General features: G+C 39.8%; 1 protein-coding gene across 1 annotated transcript in view; it reads left to right on the top strand.

Annotated features, from left to right (window-relative positions):
- The first annotated feature begins 206 nt into the window (after positions 1–206).
- The window catches only part of zmp:0000001236 (mastermind-like protein 2), a 326267-nt gene continuing 299413 nt past the window's right edge, over positions 207–27060 (top strand). Inside the window, exon 1 of the mRNA XM_052026602.1 lies at positions 207–538. Within this exon, the coding sequence (XP_051882562.1) occupies positions 218–538 (321 nt within the window). The 5' untranslated portion in view covers positions 207–217. The remainder of the gene's footprint in view (positions 539–27060) is intronic.

Genomic DNA, 27060 nt, shown 5'->3' with positions numbered 1-27060 from the left:
GGAATATTACCGTAACACAGAGGAAAATGGGCTTCAGTCATCTTGAAGGAAGTGCACTGAAGGGTCCGAAGTATATTTGTTGAGATTTTGATTTAATTCAAACAAAACAAAAAGGAACCCAAGACTTTTTTTTAATACAAACATTGCAATTTATGTTCAAAACAAAAAAAATAAGGAAGCAAAGAAACTTGTCAACATAGTGTTGGGGGAGGTTAGGATGGGGGATTACAACATGCCCCCAAACCCGAAGCACAGCGCAATCGTGGAGAGGTTGAGGCAGAGGATCGAGCTGTGTCGCCGGCACCACGCAGTCTGCCAGGTCCGCTACGAGCAGAACCAGCCGCAGCGCATCGAGCAAGAGCGAAGGAACAAACTCGCTCTGCACCAGAAGTACCTGGACACACGCAGCAAGAAGACCCCTAAAGCCAAGCAGCAGCAGCAGCATCACGAGGGCAGCCGGGCCCCCAAAAATTGCGACAGCGAACAGCCCCCGGGACCTAACGCATCTAGCGAACACAGGAATCTCACCCTGATCGCTGTAAGTGTGTTCCCTTTACTCGCTAACTTTGCCTCTTTATCTCTAAAGGGGTGAGGGGAAGCGACACGTTTTGATCAGTTTGGAATTCTCTTTGTTGTTGTTTTTGTTCAGAAGAATTGGGTTTGGATCAGCAGCTTGTTTTCCCTAAAATGTGTTGTTATACTTTGAAAAGTGTGCCTTAAAACTATCTTATTTTATTCCAGCTTTTTGATAGACCTTTCTTAAAATGATTTGTATGAAATTGTGAACAGAAAATGTCATCTTGGATTAATCTTGAGAAATTCATGGCAAGGTTCAAAATGCTCTCTCTTTAAACATGGCTATATGCATCACAGCTAAGATACTATATTTTGATTTATTTAAAGTTCCCCAAGTGTTATCAAAGAGGCCAGGTCTATTGGTCTCCTTATCTCTTTCGTAAAATAATAAGCTGTGACCTGTGTGAAGGGTTCACTCTTTGGTGTATGCTCTGAGAAAGCCAGCCTATACTGAACCGAATGACCCTTGCATCTCATTGGAAGAAATAGTCGACCAGACATGTGATCAATAAATTGAATTTGCTCACTCAAAACTTATGAGCTGGCCAATAAGTTACCTTTACTTATGTTATTGGTTAATTGCCATTAGGAGAAGAATTGCTTTGATTTAGTGAAAGATTGCTGATGTTTTCAACTACAGTCTTGAATAACAGTCATTTGTAACTTATTACAGAATAACAAATAACACTCAGGAAAATAATGAGTTAATTTTAGGTTTGGGTTGATTTGGATTTCCTAAATTATGCTTATAGTATTTTAGCTGTGCAGGTAGTTTGCAGCTCATTTGTAATGATCCATTTGTGTTTCTGTATGAAATATAATTGTCAGAGTCATTTGAAACCTTTGTGAATGTTTAGTGTCTGACCTGGACTAAAACTTGTTGGCGATGGTGTTTCTGCTCTTTGAGCCATGGTGTTGTGAAAAAGATACTGCTGTAACACTTTCTTCATTAGTTTCTTGTGTGTCCCACTTCTGGTGAAAGTGCTGATCCTAAGTGGGGTCTATGGCTCTACAGGTGCCAGTTGCCCTCTTGTATTACCCAGATATTGTTATTAGTGTGAGCTTTGCCAACAAGTGCCAGTAGATATCTAACTGGCAGCTGCAGGGGTGAAACACACTTGCGTCTTATCCTGATGTCCTTGTGTTTGCACTTCAGCAGGGGTTGCTAGGCAATGATCAGTAACCTGAATGATTTTTCCCTTCCATGGTGTGGAGGTACTGAGGTCAATTGTATGGCAACTCTTGGCTAAGAATAGAAGACAGATTAAACCAGGGCTTTTGTTACTTGGCATTCCCTGACTACTCACTGGATGAATTTCTGAGTAAGGCCGATCTAAATTGTGATTTTTGCAGAAATTGTGGATCCCATAACATACGGCAATTTTTTGATGCAGATAGTCAGTGCTGAGTGCTGCTCCTTTCACTTCTTCACACACTCTCTCTCACACACACAAAGTCCCTCTGTTCTGGATGCCTGGACTGGAAAGGAGAGAGAAAAATGGTGGAAGGACAGTGGCAGTAAAGGGTGAGCATCCAGCAGTATCAGTGCATGGCCATTAGAGAGCAGAAAAAATGATGGGAATTGCAGACTGCCTGCACTTGTTTCAGGGAATCAGCCCACTCTGCCAGTGTGGGGTGATTCCAGACTGCATCCGACCAAGTGTTGGCATCACAACTCCCCCAGCCAGGTGTGAGAGGAAACTAAGGACCAACGTCTTAACTCTACCCCTTCTGGACCATTAGTGGTGAGTGCCACCTTGCCTACCTCTGGTCCTCAGTGAAGAATGATGTCTGATGTCAGAGGAAGGATGGAAACTTAACATGACCCACAAATAGAACCACCATTATTAGCAGGTACAACATGTTTTAAAACGTAAACAAGTAGTTCTGTGCTCTAAGCTGTTTCCTTCCTCCATCTACCCTGACTCCCAATTGCCTACCCCTGAAACAAATATGCCTACTGGCATGTGAAAATTGCTGCTATTAATGTTGTTTTTCATTTGCAATTTTGTCTATCTCGTGCTTAACTCAGATTTTTGAAGACCATCTGCACCTTACATAGGGCCTTATTTCTGAGCTGTCAGGATTCTGTGTGTGTGTCGTGTATGTTGAGTGTACATGTATGTGTGTGTGGATTTACACAATGCTACAATTCACAAGCAATGATGACATCTCAGATTGAAATTGAGTCTTCAGCAGTTATTTAATTCAATGCTTTTATTGAATTGCAACTTTGATCTCAGTCCCAGTTATTTGTTTTTATATCATTAAGTAATTAAAAATCACTTTCTAAAGTAACTATTTATTGACACTTTTTCGTGAAAGAGAAATAATGTTTCAGTTTACAAAACAGGAAAACAATATTTAAGGATAAGAAGAAAATAAATAAACATTAAGAGCAAGAATTATATCTTGGTGTGTTTACGTAATGTTGACACATGGCTTATTTAGGGCATGGGATCAGAACTTCACACAAAAAATCCAACTTAAGTGAAAATTCTTTACGCTTGAAACAGGACACCTGTGTGATAACTTATCACCCTAAATTGCTGTCACCACTACTACCACCTGTGATAGACCTGTGACCATCAGGCCATTGGTCTAATGCATTATTCCTCTAAGCTCTCCCTCCTGATGCAAGCTAAGTCAGGGAAAAGAAATCTCAAATTTTACTGCAGTTTGTTTTACACAGTTAAGTGGCTGAAGAGTGAAAGATTATCATACATCATTCTGCTTTGTTGAAGTCTTAATGATGACATTCAATATAACTAGTCATTATTTTTGTATGGCTTAAGTTTCTGGTAAGAGGAGATGAGCTCTCCACCATTAAGGAAAACTAGGTCATTATCTTTCAGATAACATCATGGAAAAGGAGAGCAATATAGAATTTCCCTGTAAAGGAGAATATCTGTTTTGAATAATCTTACCAGATCCTGAAATGTGTCTTGCTGACTGTAAATCTGTGACAAAATAGAAATATTGAAAGAATATAATAAACATCTCAACCTTAAAAAAAAAATTGACTCAGCATCCATAGCTCTCTGGGAACAGAGCACTGCACACTGCTTCTTGCCTTCAAGTGAAGAATACTTTCTGAATTTACTCTTAAATGCCCTGGCTCTAGGTTTAAGATGTTGTACTCTTATTTCGAATTACCTATTAGAAGAAATAGTTTATTTGTACCTAGCCTGTTGCATTTCCTAGAAGCCAGTTGTATCACCCGCAAACATCTAAAACCAAGGTGGGTGGCATGGTGACACAGCAGAGAGTGCTGCTGCTATACAGCTCCAGCGATGTGGGTTTGATTCTGATTTCCAGTGCTGTTTGTGTGGAACTTGCATGTTCTCCCGGGTGCTCTGGTTTTTTCCCACCTCCCAAAGATGTGCAGGTCAGTAGGCTAATTGGCCTCTATAAGTTGCTCCTAGTGTAGATGGATGGCTTGAGAATCAGAGGAAGAGTTAATAGGGATGGGCTAGAGATAGGTTGACAGGAGATGGCAAGTGGGACTGGTGGGATTTCTCTGACCGCCAGCAAAGATTGGATGGGCTGAATTGCTCCTGTTTGTGTTATAGAGTCATAGAGCAATGCAGCAAGGATACAGGCCCTTCAGCCCAACCAGTCCATGTTGACCATGGTGCCCACCCAGCTAGTCCCAATTTCCTGCATTCAGCCCATATCCCTCTGAGCCCCGCCCCTCCATATACCTATCCAAGTGCTTCTTAAGTGATACTACTGTACCTGCCTCAGCCACTTCCTCTGGCAGCTTGTTCCATGTACTCACCACCCTCTATGTGAAAAGGTTGTGCCTCAGGTCCCTTTTAAATTTTTCCCCTCTCACCCTAAATCTATGCCTCCTAGTTTTGGACTCCCCTACCCTGGGGAAAAGACTGTTACCATCCACCTTATCTATGCCTCTCCTAATTTTAAACACTTCTCTAAGGTTGTCCCTTGTTCTCCTACTTTCCAAGAAATAAAGACCTAGCCTGTCCAACCTTTCCCTTTAACTCAGGCCCTCTAGTCCTGGTAACATCCTTGTAAATCTTTTCTGCACTCCTTCCAGTTTAACCAGGTCTTTCCAATAACAGGGTGACCCAAACTGTACACAGTACTCCAAGTGAGGCCTCACCAACGACTTAAGCAATTGCAACATAATGTCCCAACTCCTATACTCAGTGCCTTGACTGATGAAGGCCAGTGTGCTAAATGCCTTTTTCACCACCCTGTCTACCTGTGGTGCCACTTTCAACAAACCTGTACTCCTAGGCCCTTTGTTCCATTACATGCCCTAGTGTCCTACCATTCATAGTATAAGCCCTACGCTGGTTTGACTTTCCAAAATGCATCACTTTACACTTGTCTGTATTGAAATCCATTTGCCACTCCTTGGCTCAGTTCCCTAACTGATCAAGATCCCTCTGTAATCTACGATAACCTTCTTCACTATCAACAACACCTCCTAATTTCATGTCAGCTGTGAACTTACTGATCAAGCCTTGTGCATTCGCATCCAAATCATATATATAAACAACGAATAACAAGGGTCCCAACACATTTGCTGTGGCACACCACTGGTCACCAGCCTTCGTTCCAAGAAACAATATTCAACCACCACCTCTGCTTCCTACCTCCGAGCCAATTTTGAATTCACCCAACTACCTCTCCCTGGATTCCATGTGACCTAACCTTGCAGATCAACCCACCAGGCTGGACCTTGTTGAAGGCCTTGCTAAAGTCCAAATATACAACATCCACTGCCCTACCCTCATCTACCTTTTTGGTTACCTCTTCAAAAAAAAATCTCTAAAAGGTTCATCAAGCATGACTTTCCACGCACAAAGCTATGATGACTCTTCCTAATCAGACCCTGTCTATCCAAATGCTGGTAGATCCTGTCCCTCAGAATTGTCTTCAGTAACTTCCCCACCACTGATGTCAGGCTGATGGCTTGTAGTTCCCTGTCTTGTCCTTGCTACCCTTCTTAAACAATGGAACAACATTAGCCTCCTTCCAGTCTTTGGGAAGTTCACCAGTGGCCAACGATGAAGTAAATATCTCTGCAAAGACCTCCGCGATTTCTTCTCTAGCCTCTCACAAAGTTCAAGGATGCACTTGGTCAGGCCCTGAGGATTTATCCACCCTAAGGCACTGTAAGGCTGCAAATACCTCCTCCCTGGTAATATGAACTTTGTCCAAAACATCTCCAGTAGGAGTAAGGTAATGTAATATCTGGATAAATGGTAAAAGAATGAGAGGAGAATTGATAGACATGTGAAGGTGAATAAATTGCAGGGCTATAGGGGAATAAGGAGAGGGTGAATGGGATTGTTCTACTAGGAGCTGGCATGAACCCAGTGTGCTGAAAGGTCTGGATAGAGCGGACATGGAGAGGATGTTTCCAGCAGTGGGAGAGTCTAGGACCAGAGGACACAGCCTCAGAATAAAAGGACATCCCTTTAGAATAGAGGTGAGGAGGAATTTCTTTAGCCAGATGGTGGTGAATCTGTGGAATTCATTGCCACAGACGGGTGCGGAGGCCAAGTCACTGGGTATAATTAAAGTGGAGGTTGATAGGTTCTTGATTAGTACGAGTGTCAAAGATTACAGGAAGAAGGCGGGAGAATAGGATTGGGAGGGAATAATAAATCAACGTGATCGAATGGCGGAGCAGATTCAATGGGCCGAATAGCCTAATTTTCTCCTATGTCTTATGGCCTTCTTCTGTGTCATAGTAAGTTAATGCAAACCAAGTGTGTGCAGCTTTTTATGCAAATTTAGCTGTTTAAGCCATGCTATCATTCTGGGTGAAAGGGTAAGTATGCTGAAATAAATCAAATCACATGCTCAACATTTTACTAGTACTGTGTGATTCTAGCAAAGTCTTGAGATTACAGCAAACTCCTGAGTCTAAAAATACACAGCTACTTTTGCACTTATTATGACATCCTGCGGAGAGTAGATTTGATTGTGAATACTTATAGAAGCTTCTAAATTAGCTCTGGGAATAGAAGTTGTCAGTGATGATATTTGATGGTATTTGTTTTACTTCTTGAAAGCATTAAGATCAGAAAGATCTTGTATTTGAGCAGTATTTTTGAAAACGTTAAGATTCATTGTACTACTTTTGGTAGCCATTAACATAAAAATATTGCAAATAATTTGCACTCTACAGTTACCTATTTTGGTTGAAGGAGGTATGCAGATGGGAGCATTTCTCTGCTTTAAACATTGAAACGTGGGTGCCTAGAACTCCATTCCTTATCAGTTGTACTAAAAAGTGCTACATGGTGACAACACTAGGTTGGACATGGCTTTTGAAATTCAGTTCGATTACAGAACTGAATTTCGGTGGCAGAATGCAATGTGCCGTTGCTACGGACCAGGACTGAATTTCTAGAGAGGCAGCTTCTAATATCTTTAACAAATGGACAATCATAGTTCATAACATATTCTGAAAAATAATGCTGTGAAAGACATTTACACTGTTTTGGAACTGTGCAAAATGTTAGTTTAGGTTATGCACTAGGTGTATATATACACCAGGTGTTATACCGATGTAAATTTAAGATAGATTTCTTTATTAGTCACATATACATCGAAACACACAGTGAAATACATCTTTTGCATAGTGTGTTCTGGGGGCAGCCCGTAAGTGTCGCCAACATAGCATGCCCACAACTTCCTAACCCGTACATCTTTGGAATGTGGGAGGAAACTGGAGCACCCGGAGGAAACCCACGCAGTCACGGGGAGAATGTACAAACTCCTTACAGACAGTGACAGGAATTGAACTCAGCTTGCTGGCGCTGTAATAGCATTATGCTAACCGCTACACTACCGTACCTGCCTATACTCTACCGTGCCTGCCATGACACTGGTGGGAGCCTACTACCTACTGACACAAACTAATGATACAGTGAATATTAACCAGGAGCTAGCTCTCCCCCTCCATTATTATCATATTCATACTCTATTACAATCTCTGTTTCTTTGGGCAGGGAGAGGAGCTGCAATAAAAAAGTACCACAGGCAAATAAAATCAATAATCTTTAATAGAAATAATGAGGTGGAAAATTGCAGTAAAACATAAGTATCTGAAAAGAGAAAGTAACTTTTCACTCATGTAACTTGTCAAGCAATTTTCCAGATCGTATTTTGTGAGAATGTGTTTGAATTTTTGTGCAGGTTGCATTAAGTGTTGCATGAAGCATTTTCTAATCATAACAATTCCTATTTTATCTTATTGAGTAAAGTAACATGACATTCTCTATCTGTTGAATCTGATTTTAAGTCACTGAATAATTAGAATAGAACAAAGTTACTTTGACAAATGTCTGTGGAATTTTAATACATGTGTGAAACCAGATTATTATTTAGAAGTTACTTATTTATTCACCTGAATTTATTATCTTGAATCAAACTTCAAATACTCAGTTTTGGTCCACAGAGGCTTAGAATCTATGGGTTGAAAGACTGTGAAACTGTTAGCATTGGCCATCGTTACACCATGCGACAGACAGCAATTTTGGGATTTCCGCACGTGTGTGTTAAGGCGGAAATCCCAAAGTTCCTGTCAATGATTCAGCTCTTCACTGCAATGAAAGGAAATCAGTTGAAATGATGATAATTTCACACATTTACAAAGTAGTTATACTATTAAGTATCTTCTTAATTTTGTCTTTTGTTGTATGAAGCATAAATGAGTTTATAACTATTATATGCAATAATTAAAATTTCCAAGACCTTCAGTCAAAAAAAATGATTTTACCTGTGTGAATTGTATTTCTCCCTCAGATAAATATTCTATAATGAATTTATTTTTTAAAAGTTTGTTTGGCATTTCAGCTTGTGCCTTAATCTTATGTGTATTTTCAAATCTTTATTTGGCATGAAGTAAAATGTTTGCAATATTAGTGAAAATTGTGTGTTTTCATTCCTGGTTTGCCTGTCCGAGTATTCTTCAATGTGATTGGTTGTTCATCTGGCTCAAGAACATCACAATTGCTGGTCACCAGGGATCCCTTTGAAATAGCACCTGGCAACATCTGATGTTGGGAAAAGGAAAGTCCATTCCATAGAAGTCTGTACGTCTTTGTGGACAGTTTGCTTTGGTGTCAGTGGCAAGCATTATTCGTTCCTGTTGACAAAAAAATCCAGGTCATTGTCTCTCTAAATTATTGTCCTGTAAGCCTTTTTCAGTTTTGTTTGATAATTTTCAGGTAGTTTTCTGTTTTTATTGAGATCCAATAAGGAATCAATACAATGTCTTAATTTTATTTGTTTTTTTTTAGTACATTTCATTTTAAGAAACAAAATAGTACAAAGGAACAAATTAAAAGTAAGTTGGAGTGGGTTAAATGGGAAGTATCTAGAAGTCAATAATCAGGTACAATCTTTGTTTCAAAATACCACTACGCAAACGTTTTCATTTTGATATTCATCGTGATGTAGCACCTGTGTAAATAACCTGACAACCGTGGCAGTCGGCTAAGACTAAAGTGAATGCTACATGATATTTTTATTTTGTTTAAATGTTTTCCATTTAGAGGTCACCAGAAAGCCAACTAGCTTGTACTGCAAGCAGATAGGTATCTCCTTAGTAAATCTACCCAGAGTAAGGATGAACATTGTAGATATAATAAGGTGTTGACATTGAAGTTAATTTGTACCAGGGCCTGAAGAACTGGTGAGTGTTGAATGTTGTTTTGAAAACAATGGAGCTGACGTTTGTGCTGGAGTTCTATTAGTAATCAAAGCATTTCTACCCGATCTTCAAGACAATTCATTGAATTCTCCATGATTATCTGACAACTTTTCACAACATTTGATGAGTGTGGCGCTTCATAGCCTTAATTATTTAATATTGCAACAGTCTGTTACGTACAGTATGGTGTATGTGCAGGTAACAGAAATTGTGTCTTATGTGGGGGTTCATGTGACATTGCAAGTTTGTTCAGGTAATCAGAACTGTAAAGTGCTTTTGTTTAAAACTTGCCTCATTCTACATTCTTGCTAGTTGGCTTCTTCAATTTTTGGCAAATGCTTGGTTGTTGCCATCAGCAGCTGAACTAAACGATTGGTAGAGAATTACCAGTCAGTGTCTCTTCACCCCAGGATCATCCAGTCCAGCCTGACCATGTGAAGGTTCCAGTTTGCCTTCTGATTGTCACTTGAAATTCATTTGGATTATCCCAGAAAGATAAGCATGGATTCTGCAAAAAGTCTGGAATCATTTTCATTATTAGTGTTTGAAGTTGAAACAGAAGAAGCTGGAAAATCTCAGCAAGTCAGGCACCGTTTGTGGAGAGCGAAACAAGAGTTAACATTACAGGTCAATAATTTTGGTAAAGAAAATGGGCAATATTGAACCAGTGATCCATTGGCAGCATGAAGCTGAGCTCTCAGAATTAGAAAATGAAAATGTTAGAGTGGCATTTGTGAAATATCGTAAACATGGAGCTGTGATTATTTCTAGTTAATGTGTAGTAAAATAATTGCAGCTTTTATTAAAAATAACATGGTTGCTAATTTTTCTTCCCTGCTCTCCAAAAGCCATAGACATTTCCCCAAAGTGTGATTGCAGTCACTTATAAGTATTTTGTATCTGAGGAAACAAAAGGTATTGCAAGCCTTTTCTTGGGGCCCAATTGTAGTATGTAAGCTGCAGCGTTAGCTTGGACCAGGGATCAAATCTGGAAACTCCTTGGCCATTACCAGTTTATAACCAGTTTTAAACATTAAAAAAATTGATATTCAGCATATTCAAACTAAAGGGAGTTTTATCTCTGCAGCTGGCCATAGTTTGAAAGCGCTTCATGATGATACTGAGTTTCCAGAGAGAAAACTGTTGCATGGCTTAACACGAACACCTCACACGTTGATGAGAATGTTAATGAAAAATAATTTGTTCATATTTTACTTGACTAAACTAATGAGAGATTAAATCACCATAACAAAAATTAAACACCCAACACATCCCACAAATAATGTGAAAAGGTTATATGATTCATTTATATCTTATTTTAAAATATCCATTGAAATTAAATGTCTTGATAAAATGTGCGAAGGTGTGTAATTAAGCCTTCATCGAAAACAGTGCCTCCTGTTTAATTTCATAGTACCTAATCACATACAAGCCCTGTGAGCTGACTCTTCCTGTTACTTGTATGAATATAATCTGCTTAATTGAATGTACAAACATAAATGGCTAATTTGGTAACATTCTGTCTTTCCAGTAATTCGCATCCACTTATTTACATGAGTGATCACTACTTGAGTTTCTGGTGTTGGTTAAATTAAGCTGACAGCCCTGTCAGTGAAATGACAGCTGGATACACCATATTTTATGAGATTAAGAATGCAGTTGTAACACCTCCTAATGACTCACTTGATAAAGGGAGAGTGTAGCTGAGCCTTATAACCAAACGGCGCTCAATTTGATTCCCAGTCTACGTTGAGTAGCTGGTTGAAGTCAGAGTAGAGCTGTGGAATAGGTTCAAGTGTCTCTCGGCTAGGAGGGATAGATCCTGTGAAGTGTGCAGGAATGTGTCTAAACCTGATGTTGGGTGGTGCATACAAAAACTTGGTATTGATGCCCATACCTGTTAGTCTTTGGACACTTTATTTAGACTTCCATGTGAGGAATAGCTGCTTGAATGAAATAATGGAGGGCTGCCAGTATTTGTGATATTGTACTTGAGCAGAGGAGGGAAAGTCTGGGGTAAAGGTCATTTAGAAATAAAGTACTACTTTCTGAAATCTTGACTATCTGCCTGACATTTTTGGAAACAAGCTCAGGTACAGAATAGTAAATGCTTGGTCAAAGGTTTGTGACTAGGGTCATGTCAATATAGAAAGTAAAGAGGAAATAGCAGGCCAGAATGCATTGTGATATTTATACTCCATATGGCATGATTAACTGGGTTTTGTGCCCACACTTATTGCCTTCAGCTATTTCACATGGCAAGACATTTGAATTACTTTTATTAAAACTGTTGCAGGTTTTCAGCATCAACTTGTTCAGCATAATTGTGCTGCTTTGTTTGGTGGAGAGTAAAACACCATCTGTAGCATGCACTGATTGTTCTTTAAGCTCCAGACAGTAGCTTTGTCCATCTGCATCCAAACTGGCCACTTTGAAGCTGTGAAAAGCTGAAGGCCTGTTTGTTTAGTTTGGATCTTTTGACACCAAATGAAATACTGGAGCAAACCAGTGAACTTCAGTCAGGGAACACAGTTTCAAAGGCTTCTGTTAAATAGAGCTGCAGTTGCTGGCTGTGCTGTGCTCCTTCAGGTAGGCGAGTACAACCCATTAATCTATTACATTTGTTGTTAATCACTTGAAATGTCTTCAAATAATTGGTTTGAACCTATTTTTCAACCTCCATTATGATGAGTATGAAGTACAAATAAAATAACGAGTAAAAACTGAAGATCATTTGCCGATATTTCCCGGACTACCATTTACCAACATTTAAAATGTATCATTAGTGGGCTGCTCTTTCATCCACTAATGCTCCGTTGCACACTGATGCTCCGTTTCTAAATCCATCTATTTTACCTCTTCTGGACTGTTTGCTTCCGAAAAGCAAGATTTCTAGATAAGGCTTACATTATACGATACTATTTGCTCCAACTTGCTATCTTTTTCTAATTTTCCTTTGCTTAGTATCCATTCACATATTTTATCCTGTTTCATCTTTTTGAGGAACTTTTATGTTGATTGATTCATTGTGGATGTAGCTGGCATAAACCAGGTGGCGATTGTCAATGAAAACATCTTAATATTGGATATGTTGAAGTGTGCTACCATTTTCTTTTGGGACAGAATTATCCAGTTCTTTTCCATATTTGTACATTTTAATCCATTGTTTTGAAGTTGCTGGCTATATCTATTTGAAATAGGTTGCTTACACACAGTTGTGTAGATAATTTGACTGGTTTAACACTAGAAATCCAGTTTGATTTTAGTAAACTGTAGTCTAATCACTGTCTCTGTTTAGATTAAGAAAAATTCAAAATATAATTTTTACCCTTGTTTTTGAGTTTTGTTTTAAAATCTGTTAAGCATGGTTTAATCTTGGATTTTTAAATTATGCATCTTCCCCCTTCAAAAGAGAAGGGTTGCACTACAGCCTGAGAATCCTGAAAGAAATGAAAATCAGACAGCCACCGAATTGAACTCTAATCTTTTGAAAAGTCTGCCTCAGAATGTAACAAAATTAGATATTTACATGATGAATAACACTTACATTGTATTTTAAACACTGAATGTTCCTTATGATTTATGTACACCTGCATACATATTTTTGCGTGACACTGTTGGTGACATTATTAGGTTCTCATGTGGCCTTAGTCTTTATTGATTTAATGCACACCACAACTGTGATTCTATCTGTTTGTATGCATGAACCTTTAACCTTGCTCTCCCTGTCATGTGTAGTGTACATCTCAAAGCATATTGGTCATTTGCATTTACCAGCACTTTAAAAGCATTCAAATTAATCTTCTTTTATTTAACCAGTATGTTGATGTAAATGCAGGGCTGATTTCTGAATCTCCCTTGAGCTTAACAGTAGTTATTAAAGTCTTTGCATCTTTTTTTTATTTTCAAATACATTCCACATTCCAGCAATAGATGCAAGACTTCTTCCAATGGACATACATTTGAAATTACTGAAATTTATGCCTGTTTGGCATTTTACTTTAAATAAAAATGAAAATAAATATTTCAGGTCACGGAATGAATCAGCTATCATCAGTGCTGTAGCAAGTAGATTTCTTGTCATTTGCACATCTCCAGACGCTGGACAAATGTAATAAATTATTCAGAGGCATAGTCAGTAGGTACCTTGTGACATACTAATTAATGACCATCAGGATTATTGTAAGCAATGAACTGTGTCCACGTGAAAGTACAACTTTCAATTTGATAGTCTCGTCATGAAACTTATTCACATCATTAAATAACTGCTGTTTGGTAGCTGTAGGTACCAGATAATCATCAAACTGTGCTACCAGGTAGAATGATAAACAGGCAAACTGAGGACCCTGGTTTTTGGATTTGTCAGCAGCTGCAAGTGAGTGGATACAGTTCATGTGCTTTGTGCAGGCTCAATCAAATGCCAGTTTGGTGTACAGTTGCCTTGATATTTTGGCAAGTTCACAGAGTGAAGTTATACCAGAGCAAAGTTGAGAAACATGACACCTCAGAACTGTTCGTATGAATAGACAAGTGGAACCTAATATGGGGAGTATGTTAATGCAGTTCCTTAGCAAAGGTGTTGAGTGCTGATTGTTGCCAAATGATTGTTTCATCAGATAAGGAATTCAGGAATACTTCCTCAATTTGCAAGAGGAGGTTGATGATGTACTAGAGTGTAAATATCCCGCATTTGGGTAGTTCCTCATCAAGTTGTGCTCCTAACAGACACATGTCTGCATCTGAATGCTTTTGGAAAACAATTCAAATGTGTTGTAGCATTGTGTCACAGTATGAATTATTTTGTTTGTCTTTTCACCTTGGAAACTATTGTTTCTGGAGGGTTTTTGTGAAATTTTCCTCCTCCTATGGCAATAACAATATCTGATCCACAGTTCTGTGGGTGCTTGTGGCTTTCCAGCACTGTTTACTTTGGGCTTTGAGCGTAATGTTGGCATTGGTGAATGCGAGTAGGCAAATACACTGTGTGGGTGGAACATTGCTGCTGGGCTCAATCCTCTCCATAACCAGCATCCAAACTTCCAGCGGATGTTTCACACTGTTTGATGCCCAAGTAGCCATTCTTCACATGTGGAGTTTAAATACTGAGGTCGACAGGGCAACACAACGCATGTGGATCCTATATTCAGCTTAAGTCTGCAGATGCATTTTCCAGCAGTACTCTTTGGTTAGCACAAAGGAAGGCAATTGCTCCTGTGCTCTCTCTCTCTCTTTAGACATTCTGATCTTCATGACCTATTACCACACCATGTAGTGCTGTCATTCTTTCTTAGAACAGCAATGCAGCCAAACTTGAATTTACAACCACACAGGGTTATGCCACCCTGGATCAGTCTATTAATTTTGAAGCTGGTTCATGCTCTATCACAATTTTATGAATAATTGAAATTCTAGAAGGACATAAACATTAGCTTGATACTGATTTTAATGTTGTCTTAACTATAACAAGTATCATGATATGATGCAGTACTGAGACAGGCCTTGGAGACTGCATGAATGATTTTTCCAAACAAGTCACTAGTTTGATCCTGCTTTCCCTCATACTCCCCTCTATTTTAACAGTTCATATTTTCAACTCTAATTCCCAATTAAAATAATTTGCCAATTCTGTTTCAATACAGGATGATGGGGTGAATTTTACTTTTTAATTACCCTTTGCGATTATTTTGAAGTGCTCTTTCATCTCACCAATCAGTGAAATAAATCTGTCACTATTTACCTCATTCTTGATCCTTTATCCTTTGTAGTAAAAAAGCCTATGCTCTCAAATTTCCTGTTTGTAAACTTATATCCCTGTGATTATCCTGATGAAACTTTGCTCTTTTTGCAAATGCTATTGATAGATCTACTGTAGTATGGTGTCCAAAACTGCATAGAAATCACCAACAATTGTCAAACTAAATGTTCAATATTTCCTCCTTGTTTCATTTTATGAAATTTTGTAGGTTTGTTTTGTCTTTTTTAAGATCTCATCAACTTGTGCTGCTAGCTTTGTACCTGCTCATTGAAATCCCTCTGCTCAATTTTAATTAAAATCTTGCAAATTGGGATGTGTTTCCTTTCCCCATTAATTTTGGCATTTTTCCAGTTTGAAGTGCATCTCCCATATTTGCCTGACCTTCTCAGTTGCCTGTGCCCCCCTGCTGCTTTTAAGGATCCTCATTACAGTTTCTTTATCACCCCACTCAATTTTGTGGCCAGTTCTTAGATTTGTATTAATTACATAAAAATCATTTGAAGAACACTGCCTACTTTTGAGCTGAAGAAACTCATTTTAGCTCTAATCTATTGGCTCCAGCCTCCTCTCCCCTTTAATTCTGTATGCTATGAATTATGTTTGCATATATTTCTTGTGTGCTTTTTCCATTGCTGTTATTTTTTTCTGCATGATCTGCATTGGTATGGGTCATAGATTTGTGTGGATTGGCTTTTTTCCTCAGACTTCTGCTAATGGGGAGTGTATAGCAGGCCATAATTAGAAGGATAGGCCACCAAATTATTTTTCATTCTCTGAGCTACTTCCTTGCTCTTATCCCTGTGATTGTTTTTATTTTACTTCATAATTCCACAGCTGTGTTATAACTTGATTTGCTTTATATTATGTGTCTTTTGCCCTGGATGGCATACTGTCCTCTTTTCAGTTTGTTGTCTCAAAGATATGGTTCAGAAGTTGTGGATTTGCCCTGCTGGGCTATGCATGAGTCAAAGACTGTCTCAGTGCTGGGAGTCATTTGGCTGTTTTGGACATATGTTGGAGGAGTCCAGTTGGCACAATGATTTGAGCAGAGACTTTAAAAATATTTTATTAGCTGCCAAGCACTTAGAAGAAAATGGATTTTGTAATAAATATGTGTGTAAATGTATGTTCTTCTGAAAGAATACCACCTGATGCTGAGCCCTTTGATTGTGTAGTGGATCTTTGGCATCAGTTGTGCCCTGTTGAGACCAGGTATACATAGCTGATACAATAATCCAATTTTATATATGTGTCTCTCTCTCGCTCTCTCTCGCTCTCTCTCGCTCTCTCTCGCTCTCTCTCGCTCTCTCATACACACACGCACACATATAATGTTTAAAGAGTGCAATATTGTTTTATCTTGCAGAGGCAGCAAGAAGGCACCCTTTCCAGGAGCGATGGGGATGTTCTTGCACTTCTCTGCAGTATGCTACTAGTTGACAAACTCATTGACTTTAAATTACTTATGCTTGTTTTCTGATCTTTGCAATCACCTTGCCCCGCACTGCCCTCTTTCAAGTACTCCAACCTTATAACTCTCTAAGATATTTGTGCTCCTTAAATTCTGAACTCTTGCTCATCCACAAATTTAATTGCTTCACCTTCGGCACTGCACCTTAAATTATCAAGATGCTTAGATAAGGCTTTCCTCAAGGACTGGCATGGCAGGCTGGTCTGGAAGGTTAGGTCTCATGGAATCCAGGGAGAGCTAGTTAGGTGCATTCAAAATTAGCTCAGCGGTAGGCAGCAGAGGCTGGTGGTTTAAGGTTGTTTCTTGGAATGGAAGCCAGTAACTAATTGTGTGCCGCAGGGGTCGGTGTCGGGGCTCTTTTATTTGTTATTTATATAAATGATTTGGATGCGAATGCATGAGGCTTGATCAGTAAATTTGTGGATGACACTAAATTAGGAGGTGTGGTTGATAGCCAAGAAGGTTATCATAGATTACAGGGGGATCTTCGTCAGTTTGGGAAGTGGACCGAGGAGTGGCAAATGGATTTCAATGCAGATAAGTGTGAGGTGATGCATTTTGGAAAGTCAAACCAGCATAGGATACTAGGAAGTGTAATAGAACAGAGGGATCTAGGAGTACAAGTGCATAGTTCATTGAAAGCAGCATCACAAGTAGACAGGGTGGTGAAAAAGGCATTTAGCACGCTGGCCTTCATCAGCTGGAATTTAGTATAAGAACTGGGACATTATGTTGCAGTTGTATAAGTCGTTGGTGAGGCCTCACTTGGAGTAGTGTGTACAGATTTGATCACCCTGTTACAGGAAAGATATGGTTAAACTGCAAGGGGTGCAGAGAAGATTTATGAGTATGTTGCCAGGACTCGAGGGCCTGAGTTGTAGGGAGAGGTTGGCCAGGCTGGGTCTTTTTTCCTTGGAACAGCAGAGAATGAGGGGCGACTTTACAGAAGTGTTTAAATTTGTGAGAGGCATAGATAAGGTGGATAGTAACAGTCTTTTCCCCAGGGTAGGGGAGTCCAAAACTAGGGGGATTAGATTTAGGGTGAGAGGGGAAAGATTTAAAAGGGACTTGAGGGGCTGCTTTTTAACACAGAGAGTGGTCAGTATATGGAATGAGCTGCCAGAGGAAGTGGTTGAGGCAGGTGCAATGGTATAATTTAAGAAGCACTTGGATAGGTACATGGAGGAACAGGGCTTGGAGGGATATGGGCCGAATGCAGGAAATTGGCATTAGCTGGGTGGGCACGGTGGTCAGCATAGACTGGTTGGGCTGAAGGGCCTGTATTCATGCTGTATTATTCTATGACTCTAAGGTTTGGAATTTCACTCCCTTGTACCCTTCACCCTCCACCAAGTATTCCCATTTTTCTACCTCCTTTAAGACGCTTAATAAAACTGCCCAATTGTAAAGTCCTCTTCTGCAATGTCTCCTCATGTGACTTGGTGACAAAATTTGCCCACTCTCTCTTGACTTGCCCTGAGGATTTTGCTTTGTTAAAGTTGTTATATAAGTAGAAGTATGTGTTGTTATAGTCAAGCACTTCAGCACAATTCCGGTGAGATTAGAGAAACAAAGGACTGCAGATGCTGGAATCTAGATGAAAAAACAACAAGATGCTGGAGGAACTCAGCAAGCCAGGCAGCATCTGTGGAGAAAAGAATACAGTCAATGTTTTGGGTCAGGACCCTTCTTCAGGACTGAAAATAGGTAAAGGGGAAGCCCAGTATATAGGGGGAAAAATGGATAGGTGGACAAAAGAGGGAAGGCGGGGTGGGCACAAGGTGATGATAGGTAGATGCAGGTAAGAGCTAGTGATAGGCAGGCGTGGGGGAGGAGGGGAGAGCAGATCTACCAGGGGATGGGTCAAAGGTATGAAGGTAGGCGGCATGGGGGGAGGGGAGGAGAGGAAAAGGAGAGAGGGAAAAAAATTGCAGGGTGAAAAGAGAGAGGCTAGGAAAGGGAAGAAAAGAAAAGGCAAGGTTGGGGTGAGGTTGGTTGACTTAAAGTTGGCCCAGGTAAAAGCTGCTGAGTTCATGGCACTTGTGTAGGGATACTTCGTAGCTTATCATTCCTGTGATTTAATCTTTTAGGAGGAAGCAGGTTAATTTGTCACAGACCAAAAAAGAGTGAAACAAAACTGATATGAACATGTACACAAAGAACTGGTGGTGGGTAGAATCATAGCATTTGCTCACTAGAACCTTCATGTTGTAACTTTCAGCAGTAACATTTTCATTATGAGTTGATGAGCTTTACTTAACAAGGTGAAGAAATGCTCAAAAAGCAAAAACCAAAAATGCTGGAAATCTGAAATGAAAATACAAAAAGCTGGAGAGTTTCAGCATCAACCGTGGAAGGAGAAATAGATTTAACATTTCAGGTCAATGGCCCCCTCAGCAGAACTGGAAAAAGTTAGAAATCAAAGATATTTTAATATGCGGAGAAAGGGGAGGGCAGGTGAGAACAAAGGGATGTGATGGGGTGGAGACCAAGGGAGACTGAATGACACAAGTGGTGGCGGTGCTGGCTGAGTGAGGATGGTGAAGCTTTGTTAATTACAGCACCTTGATGTTCTGAAAGAACATGATTGATAATGTGGGTTAGTATATAAATTGTGGAGATTGGATTTTGATAATATGGTTACAATAATCCAAAAGATTTCCAGCAAAGGGATGAATCTGTTTTTGTTGATGAAGACTGATGGATAAATGTTGGGAAGGACATATGTAGAACTTTGCTGCTTTTTGAGCAGTGCCATGGAACGTCCACCTGAATATGATCTCAATGTCATGATCTCAAAGTGTAACATCTTACCTAAATGACAACATTTCCACTGTGGCATCTCCTCAGTAGGGACCAAAGCCAAGATCAAGCTATTTGACCTTCTGCTTGAAGGCAAGAATGCTAAGCCAAGGCTGTCACTGTTATATCTTCTGTACTAATTGTGATAAGAGAAATTCTGGTGCTCTGTGTTTGCCAACAATTACCCAGTTTTTCCCTGCTCTGTTGAAAGTGCTCTGATGATTGAGCAGATACTTGTGACCTTCCTGTATCACTGAGGTCAGCCAGAGCAACAAGCTGCTAATTTGACTGAGGTGAAATTATTCAGTGGAGATTGGATATCAGCTGGCACTTTTCATCTGAAACATCAATTATGTGCTGATTTTACCAACTGATTTGGGAAAGCATGGCTGAGACTTCATCAGTTCAACATCACTTGCAGAAAGCAGCACCTGAAAACATCTGGTTGGAACACAAAGCAGAAGAAATGTAAAGCAGATATCTTAAAATAATTTTCTTCAGGATTGAACCAATCACTTCCTTCACACTCCCTTCCTGGTGATGGTGCCACATTCCCGTGCTCCTAATTCTGCCTCTCTCAGTTATTCTGTTATTGTCAGTTTAGCATTTCTTTTTGCACTACTTCACTTTGTACTACAGTCTTTGCACTATTCTGTTGTTTGGTGTTCATTGTTGTATTTAGTATTGCCATGCATACTGTTTACTCTGTGAGCTTCATGTGAGCAAGGAATTTCATTGCACCCTGGTGTATTATGACAATAAACTAATCTGAAAGTCATTAATAGGTTTACATCTTGATGTGCAGACTGTACTCATAAGTAGTCACTCTAAATAAAAGCATTGCTATTTTCCATACTGTCCACTGGTATGTGTTTTCTGAAAGTTTAGCAAAAATGAAGAGAGCATTTCTAATTGCCATTTTCCTGCTAGATGCTTCCCAGAGGTGTTGTCTTCTTAATGTGGTATGCTTGCCATTAACATCTTGTCCAAGTGGTATTCTTCAGAGTAGCTCTAATTGTAAATGTCATCATAGGAAGTGAGCTACTCAAAAGATACTGTCTCTGTTCTCAGTTTACACTGCCTAACATGGCTTATGGACATTCTTTGGAAATGGGAATTCAAACTGATTTCCCCATATGCGACTCTAGTGCATTTCTTGTTGTCTTGCATTGATCAGCTAACTCAGTAAAGGCAATGAACTGAATTGGTTACTTTGAATCTGCTATCTATTTGTGAGTGAAGAATAACTGGAGCTTTTAAAAATGTTTCCTCCATCTTGAGTCCTCCTAGAGCTTCCGTCTCTGATGTCATGAGTGTAATCAAGTGTAAAAGTTCCAAACCTTGCCCAGCAGCTTGAAAAGATAAATTATTGCTCAGACTCAACTGCTCTGTCCAGAATTTGCCTCTGCTGAGTGATTTTGTAGGTGCCACTCAGCATTCACCTGCTTGGCAAGGCTCAAATAACAAACAAATGTATCCTGTCAGATTGTAGTGCCGTGAGTTAATGCTCAACATAACTTGGATCATACACTGTTAAGTGCTGCAAGGTCTTTTGTTTGTGTGTGTTGGGTACTGTGTGTGCTTATACATTTGTTTTCTCTGCTGTGGCTCCAGTTAAAGAAACTACACCATTCCTGGGAGCTTCTTGAACTTTAAATTGTCAGCATTGTGCAGATCTGGATGAGGCAAGAACCAAATGGCAGCTACATGAACAAGTAGAGCAGCTCCACACGACTCCTCTTTCTGTCTCTTTGGGTCTAAGTTGTGCTGCCTGGACACAAAAGAACACAGCATGGAGGGTGGTATGTGACATACAGAATGCAGTAATTGATAGCTAGGAGGGAGATACCAGCCTCGTAACACAAAGCCACACGAACAGAGCTGGAGCGCTTCGAAGAAATGATTTGAACCCCTGAGGTTGTGTTACTGCTGTTAACTTGCTCCTAGTTATTTGCTACTCTTCTCTAAAAGATCTTATACAAATATTTTACTTTGAATCATTTTAATTTAAGGATTCCTTGGGCAAAATTTACTGTTGTTACAGTATGGGAAGGGGCATTGTTTATTTCTTGTAGATCTTGTGAAGTGAGTGCAGAGAGCAAGGCTTTGTGATGAAGGCAATTGTTGGACTGGTGGAATGCTATTCAGCTTTATTTAAATCCAGTGTTATATCCTGTTACATTTCTTCGTGTACCGATGTTGATTATTTATTCACCTTGAAAGTTTTCTGGTTATCATTTGCTGATTTGTTATAAAGAGAAAAAGTCATTGCATTGACTCTTGCCTTTTAATTTTGGGTAAGGATGGCACTAGTGAATGAAATTTTCATTGCAAACACTTTTTTTAACATATGCTAATGACCTGATTCTGAATGACTAAGTTACCAGATAAATGCCTGCAGTTGTCGTTGCTCCTTAATAACTGATAGTGTAATACTCAGGGCTGCAGATGTCATCTACAAGTAATTGGTGCACCACTGATAAATGTTGTGTCTTGCAGATCTGGCAATTGTATTTAGAACTTTATGGAATATACAGCACAGAAGTAGGTCATTCAGCCCAACTAGTCCATATTGGTGTTTATGATGTATTTGAGCTTCCTCCTATCCTCTCTTTATTAATACATTTTTAGTCTCTAAGTGCTTTTTTTTCTTTTTTAAATAGGCATTCCATTAAGATAATTACTTTATATAATAAACTAATAAACATTGAGGAAATTACCTCTGTTAAGTATAGATATATAATTAGCTATTCACCTGTCTCCCGGTGTGCACTATAGAGTGATAGAGTACTACAGCACAGAAACAGGCCCTTCAGCCCATCTAGTCCATGCTGACCTGATCTTCTGCCTAGTCCCATCTACCTGCACCCGGACTATATCCCTCCAAATCCCTCCCATCCATGCACCGATCCAAACTTCTCTTAAATGTTACAATTGAACCTGCATCTACCACTTCTGCTGGCAGCTCGTTTCACACTCGCACCACCCTCTGAGTGAAGTAGTTCACCATCAGATTCCCCTTAAGCATTTCACCTTTCACCCTAAACCTATGTCCTCTGTTTCTAGTCTCACCTAACCTGAGGGGAAAAAGCCTGCATGCATTCACCCTATCGAGATCCCTCATAATTTTGTATACCTTTATAAGATCTCCCCTCATTCTCCTGTGCTCCAGGGAATAAAGTCCTAACCTATTCAACCTTTCCCTATAACTCATGTCCTCAAGTCCTGGCAACGTCCTTGTAAATTTTCTCTGCATTCTTTCAAGCTTATTGATATCTTTCCTGTAGGTAGGTGACCAGAACTGCACACACTACTCCAAATTCAGCCTCACCAACGTGTTGTACAACTTCAACATAACATCCCAGCTCCTGTACTCAATACCTGATTCATGAAGGTCAAAGTGCCAAAAGCTCTCTTTATGACTCTATCTGCCTGTGACGCCACTTTCAAGGAACTATGGACCTGTATTCCCAGGTCCCTTTGTTCTACCATGTACCTCAGAGCCCTACCATTCACTGTGTAAGTCTTGCCCTGGTTTGTCCTCCCAGAGTGCAACACCTCACACTTGTCTGCATTAAATTCCATCAGCCATTTTTCAGCCTATTTTCCTAGCTGGTCAAGATCATGCTGCAAGCTTTGATAGCCTTGCTCGCTGTCCATTACACCCCCAATCTTGGTGTCATCTGCAAATCTGCTGATCTAGTTTACCACATTATCATCTAAATCATTAATATAGATGATAAACAACAACAGACCCAGCACTGATCCCTGTGGCGCACCACTAGTCACAGGCCTCCAGTCAGAGAGACAAGTATCTACTACCACTCTCTGGCTTCTCCCATTAAGCCAATGTTGAATCCAGTTGACTACTTCATCCTGAATGCCAAGCGACTTAACCTTCTGGAGCAGCCTCCCATGCGGGACTTTTGTCAAATGCCTTGCTAAGGTCCATGTAGACAACGTCCACTGCCTTTCCCTCATTGACCTTCTTGGTAACCTCCTCAAAAAACTCTATAACATGACCTACCATGCACAAAGCCATGTTGACCACCCCTAATCAGGCCCTGTCTATCCAAATACTTGTATATCATCCCTTGGAATACCTTCCAATAATTTACCCACGACTGCCATCAGGCTCACCAGCCTATAGTTTCCCGGTTTATTCTTAGAGCCTTTCTTAAACAACTGCACAACATTAGCTATCCTCCAGTCCTCCAGCACTTCACCCATGGCTAAGGATGTTTTAAATAATTCTCCCAGGGCCCCTGCAGTCTCTGCACTAGCCTCCCACAAGGTCCGAGGGGACACCTCGTCAGGCCTTGGGGATTTATCCACCTCCATTCGCCTCAAGACAGCCAGCACCTCCTCTTCCATAATCCAGATACAGTCCATGACCCCACTACTGTTTTGCCTCAGTTCTATAGACTCTGTGTCTGTCTTCAGAGTAAATATGGATGCAAAAAATTCATTTAAGCTCTCCCCCATCTCTTTTGTCTCCATGCATAGATGATCACGCTGATCTTTAAGAGGACCAATTTTGTCCCTTGCTACCCTTTTGCTCATAATACAGCAATAGAAACCTTTAGGATTCTCTTTCACCTTCTGCCAGAGCAACCTCGTCCTCTTTTTTCCCTCCTGATTTCTGTCTTAAGTGTTCTTTTGCATTTCTTATACTCCTCAAGCCCCTCATTTAATCCTAACTACCTATACCTGATATGCGTCTCTTTTTTCTTTATCAGGGCCTCGATAACTAAGGTTCCTAAAACCTGTTAGCCTTGCCTTTTATTCTAGCAGGATCATTCAGATTCTGTACTCTCAATATTTCAGTTTTGAAAGCCTCCCACTTACCAAGCACCACTTAGCCGGAAAACAGCCTATCCCAATCCACGCCTGCCAGATCTCTTCTGATGCCATCAAAATTGGTCTTACTTCAACTTAGAACCTCAACCCGAGGACTAGTCCCATCCTTCTCCATAATTATCTTGAAACTAATGGAATGAAGTCTTTATCAAACAGATTTTTAGCCTGGATTTTGTGGTCAGTAGTGGGGTGACACTGCTCATTGACAACCTCAAAAGCTACCACTTAAATCTAGCGATCTCTGTGACAGGACTTCCTCTTTGCTGTCAAAGTTTGCAGCAATTAGTTCCATGGGCTGTGTAATTTGTGACACAGAAAAAATCTCTCAGGCTAGAGTGCAAGCCAGGAAGGAAAAGGCACAATTTTTAGTTAATACTTGACAAATTTTAAAGAGTGCAATGTAAAGATTGGAATTTATGAGCAGAATTTAATTTAGAAAATAGAATATCATAGGGTAGTAGTTTTTGTTATTTTGAGATCTATTATATTTGAATTATTTATGTGAGGGAATTATAACCCATACATATAAATTTCTTTGGGACAGAGTGGTTGCTAAAGGCAAGTATATCTTTTCCTTTGTGTGCAGACCAAAACTGCCAAGGATACTTCAGGTGTGGCATCAAAAAGATTAAAAATAGCTGGGGTCTCAGTACTGATTCTTGTGGCACTCTGCTTGTTAAAGCTTGCCATACTGGGGAAAAAAACATGTTTATTCCTACAGTTTTCTCTCCTTTCATTAATCTTCTATTTTCAATTATTTTGGTGCATTTATTTTTCTACTACTCTGAAGACACACAAAATATTTTAGATTCTTTCTTCCCCATTTTAATTTCTCCTTCCTGTGTTTCTAAGGGATCTACAAGTGTTGTGCTATTTTCTTTTGACATATTTGTAGAAACTCCTTACTCATTTTTTTTTACATTTCTTATTCCCATATTCTCAGTTTCTCCATCTTTACCAGCCTTTTATAGTCATCTGTTGCTGGTTCTTAAAACCCCCAGTACCTGGGTTTACATAAAAAGCTTTTTGTCTAAAACTACTTTTAGCCTTACTAGTTAACCATGGATGGATCAGTTTACCTGTGGAGTCTTTAGTTCTCAATGGAATGTACATTCATTGACAATTATGGTTTTGTCATTAACACAAAATCAGAACACAGCCTATTAGATGTGGAATAGTTACCACTTGTTACCACTGACCTTGATTTGTTAAAATCTGCTGCTGTAGTCTGTCTGGACCTTCGTGGCATTTGTCTGGTGCTTGAATACAGAATTATAGGATGTAGAACATTTTGCCAGGTATATATATAATTCGGAATTTGATTCAAGTAAATCAAGCGAAATGTACTCTGTTTATTATAAAACTAATGACAGTCAGAAAGTCAAGATGTGAAGTGTTAACGTACCAGTGGTTATGTTTTGTACTCTGCAAGTAACTGATTGTACAGCCCAACTAGATGCCTGGATAATGAAGATTTTTTGATTCTGCTTTGGATTATCTGCAGAATTAGCAATGGCTTAGTTATGTCACTCTTGCCCACAATCCAGAAGTTCATTAAGAACCACTCCAACAGCTCAAGTCCCAAATCAAACCCGCACTTCGATGCAATACTGAGGAAGAGCTCCTCTATTTGTGGTGCTGCCTTACAGATGATGCTTCAGCTTGTGTCTCCGTCTGTCCCCTTGGGCGATCAAAAATTTGTGGCTTTACTTCAGATGAGACCAGGAAGATGTTCCCCAGTGTTCTGGTTAATATCAACCAACACCACTAAACGGAAGTGCTTTAACTAGCCATGCCACACTACTGTTTGTAGCTGTTTGCTGTGCAAAAAAAAATTAACTTGAATATTTACTACTTTACAATTGGCGCTAGACCAAAAAATATTTGATTGACTATAGCACTTTGGGAAGCAATAACATTCAGAAAGGTGGTTGATAAATGCAGGCTTATTCTGGGGACTTGCCCAAACAAGAGCTCTAGAGCTATATTATTAAGTAGATGACTAAAGAAAACTGTTACTAAAATTGAAATTAGACATTACAGACAAGATCAAATTTTTATCTCATTGCTGGGAAGGTGGTGACATAAATTTTGAAGCACTGCATTGCTCAGTAGCTGTGGCAGAGCCAATGGTGGTGGAGGTTACAAGACCACGCCCCTTAATTTCTGCTTGCGTCACTTTGAAGGCAGTTGAGTTCATATGTCAGCCAAACTAGTCTATACTGTAGGCTTGGGAAATCTTTGATTGTTGATTGCATTACCATGTGATGCCATGTCGGAAGACTGTGACTATGTTGTGGGAAGCTGGCCAGATGTGAACTTCGACAACCCCCGAATCTTTGACCTTGGTTTGTGTTCTGTTATTTGAGGAATGAGGGGATTGTAACCCAACAGTACTGAAAAAGTGGTGACAGGGTGGTTTTTGATGCAAAGGTAATGGCTATCTCACAGGACTTCTGCTCGTGTTCTTGATGGTAAATGCTGCAGGGAAATCCCGTCAAATTAACTGCAGTGAGATTCTGTGTAGCCCAGGTCACTTGGAACATATTTAGTACAGTTCTGGGTGTGATTACTAACATCAGAATTAGCTAGTCTGCCAGGATGACTGAGGCACTGGAGTTGCTTGTTAGTTTTTAAAGGTTGCAATGCACGTTATGGAATTGCTTTAATTTATGACACTGTGAGCTGACTATCAATGTTTTGAGTAAACAAATGAATCTATTTCTTTCAAATTTTATGTTGTTTGTGTTGATGTATCTTTTGCACTTGTTGCACAGCTCCAAGGGTGAATGACTTGGTAGTCAAATCGTAGCTTCTCATGCCAACCATCTCAGGGAAAAAAATGGGCTCAGTTGAGGTGGCTGTGGCTGGCATTTAGTGGCATTCAGCCATTCC

Source organism: Pristis pectinata, chromosome 11 (assembly GCF_009764475.1).
Source record: "Pristis pectinata isolate sPriPec2 chromosome 11, sPriPec2.1.pri, whole genome shotgun sequence".
Classification (NCBI taxonomy): domain Eukaryota; kingdom Metazoa; phylum Chordata; class Chondrichthyes; order Rhinopristiformes; family Pristidae; genus Pristis; species Pristis pectinata.
This window is presented reverse-complemented; position numbering and strand designations above follow the sequence as displayed.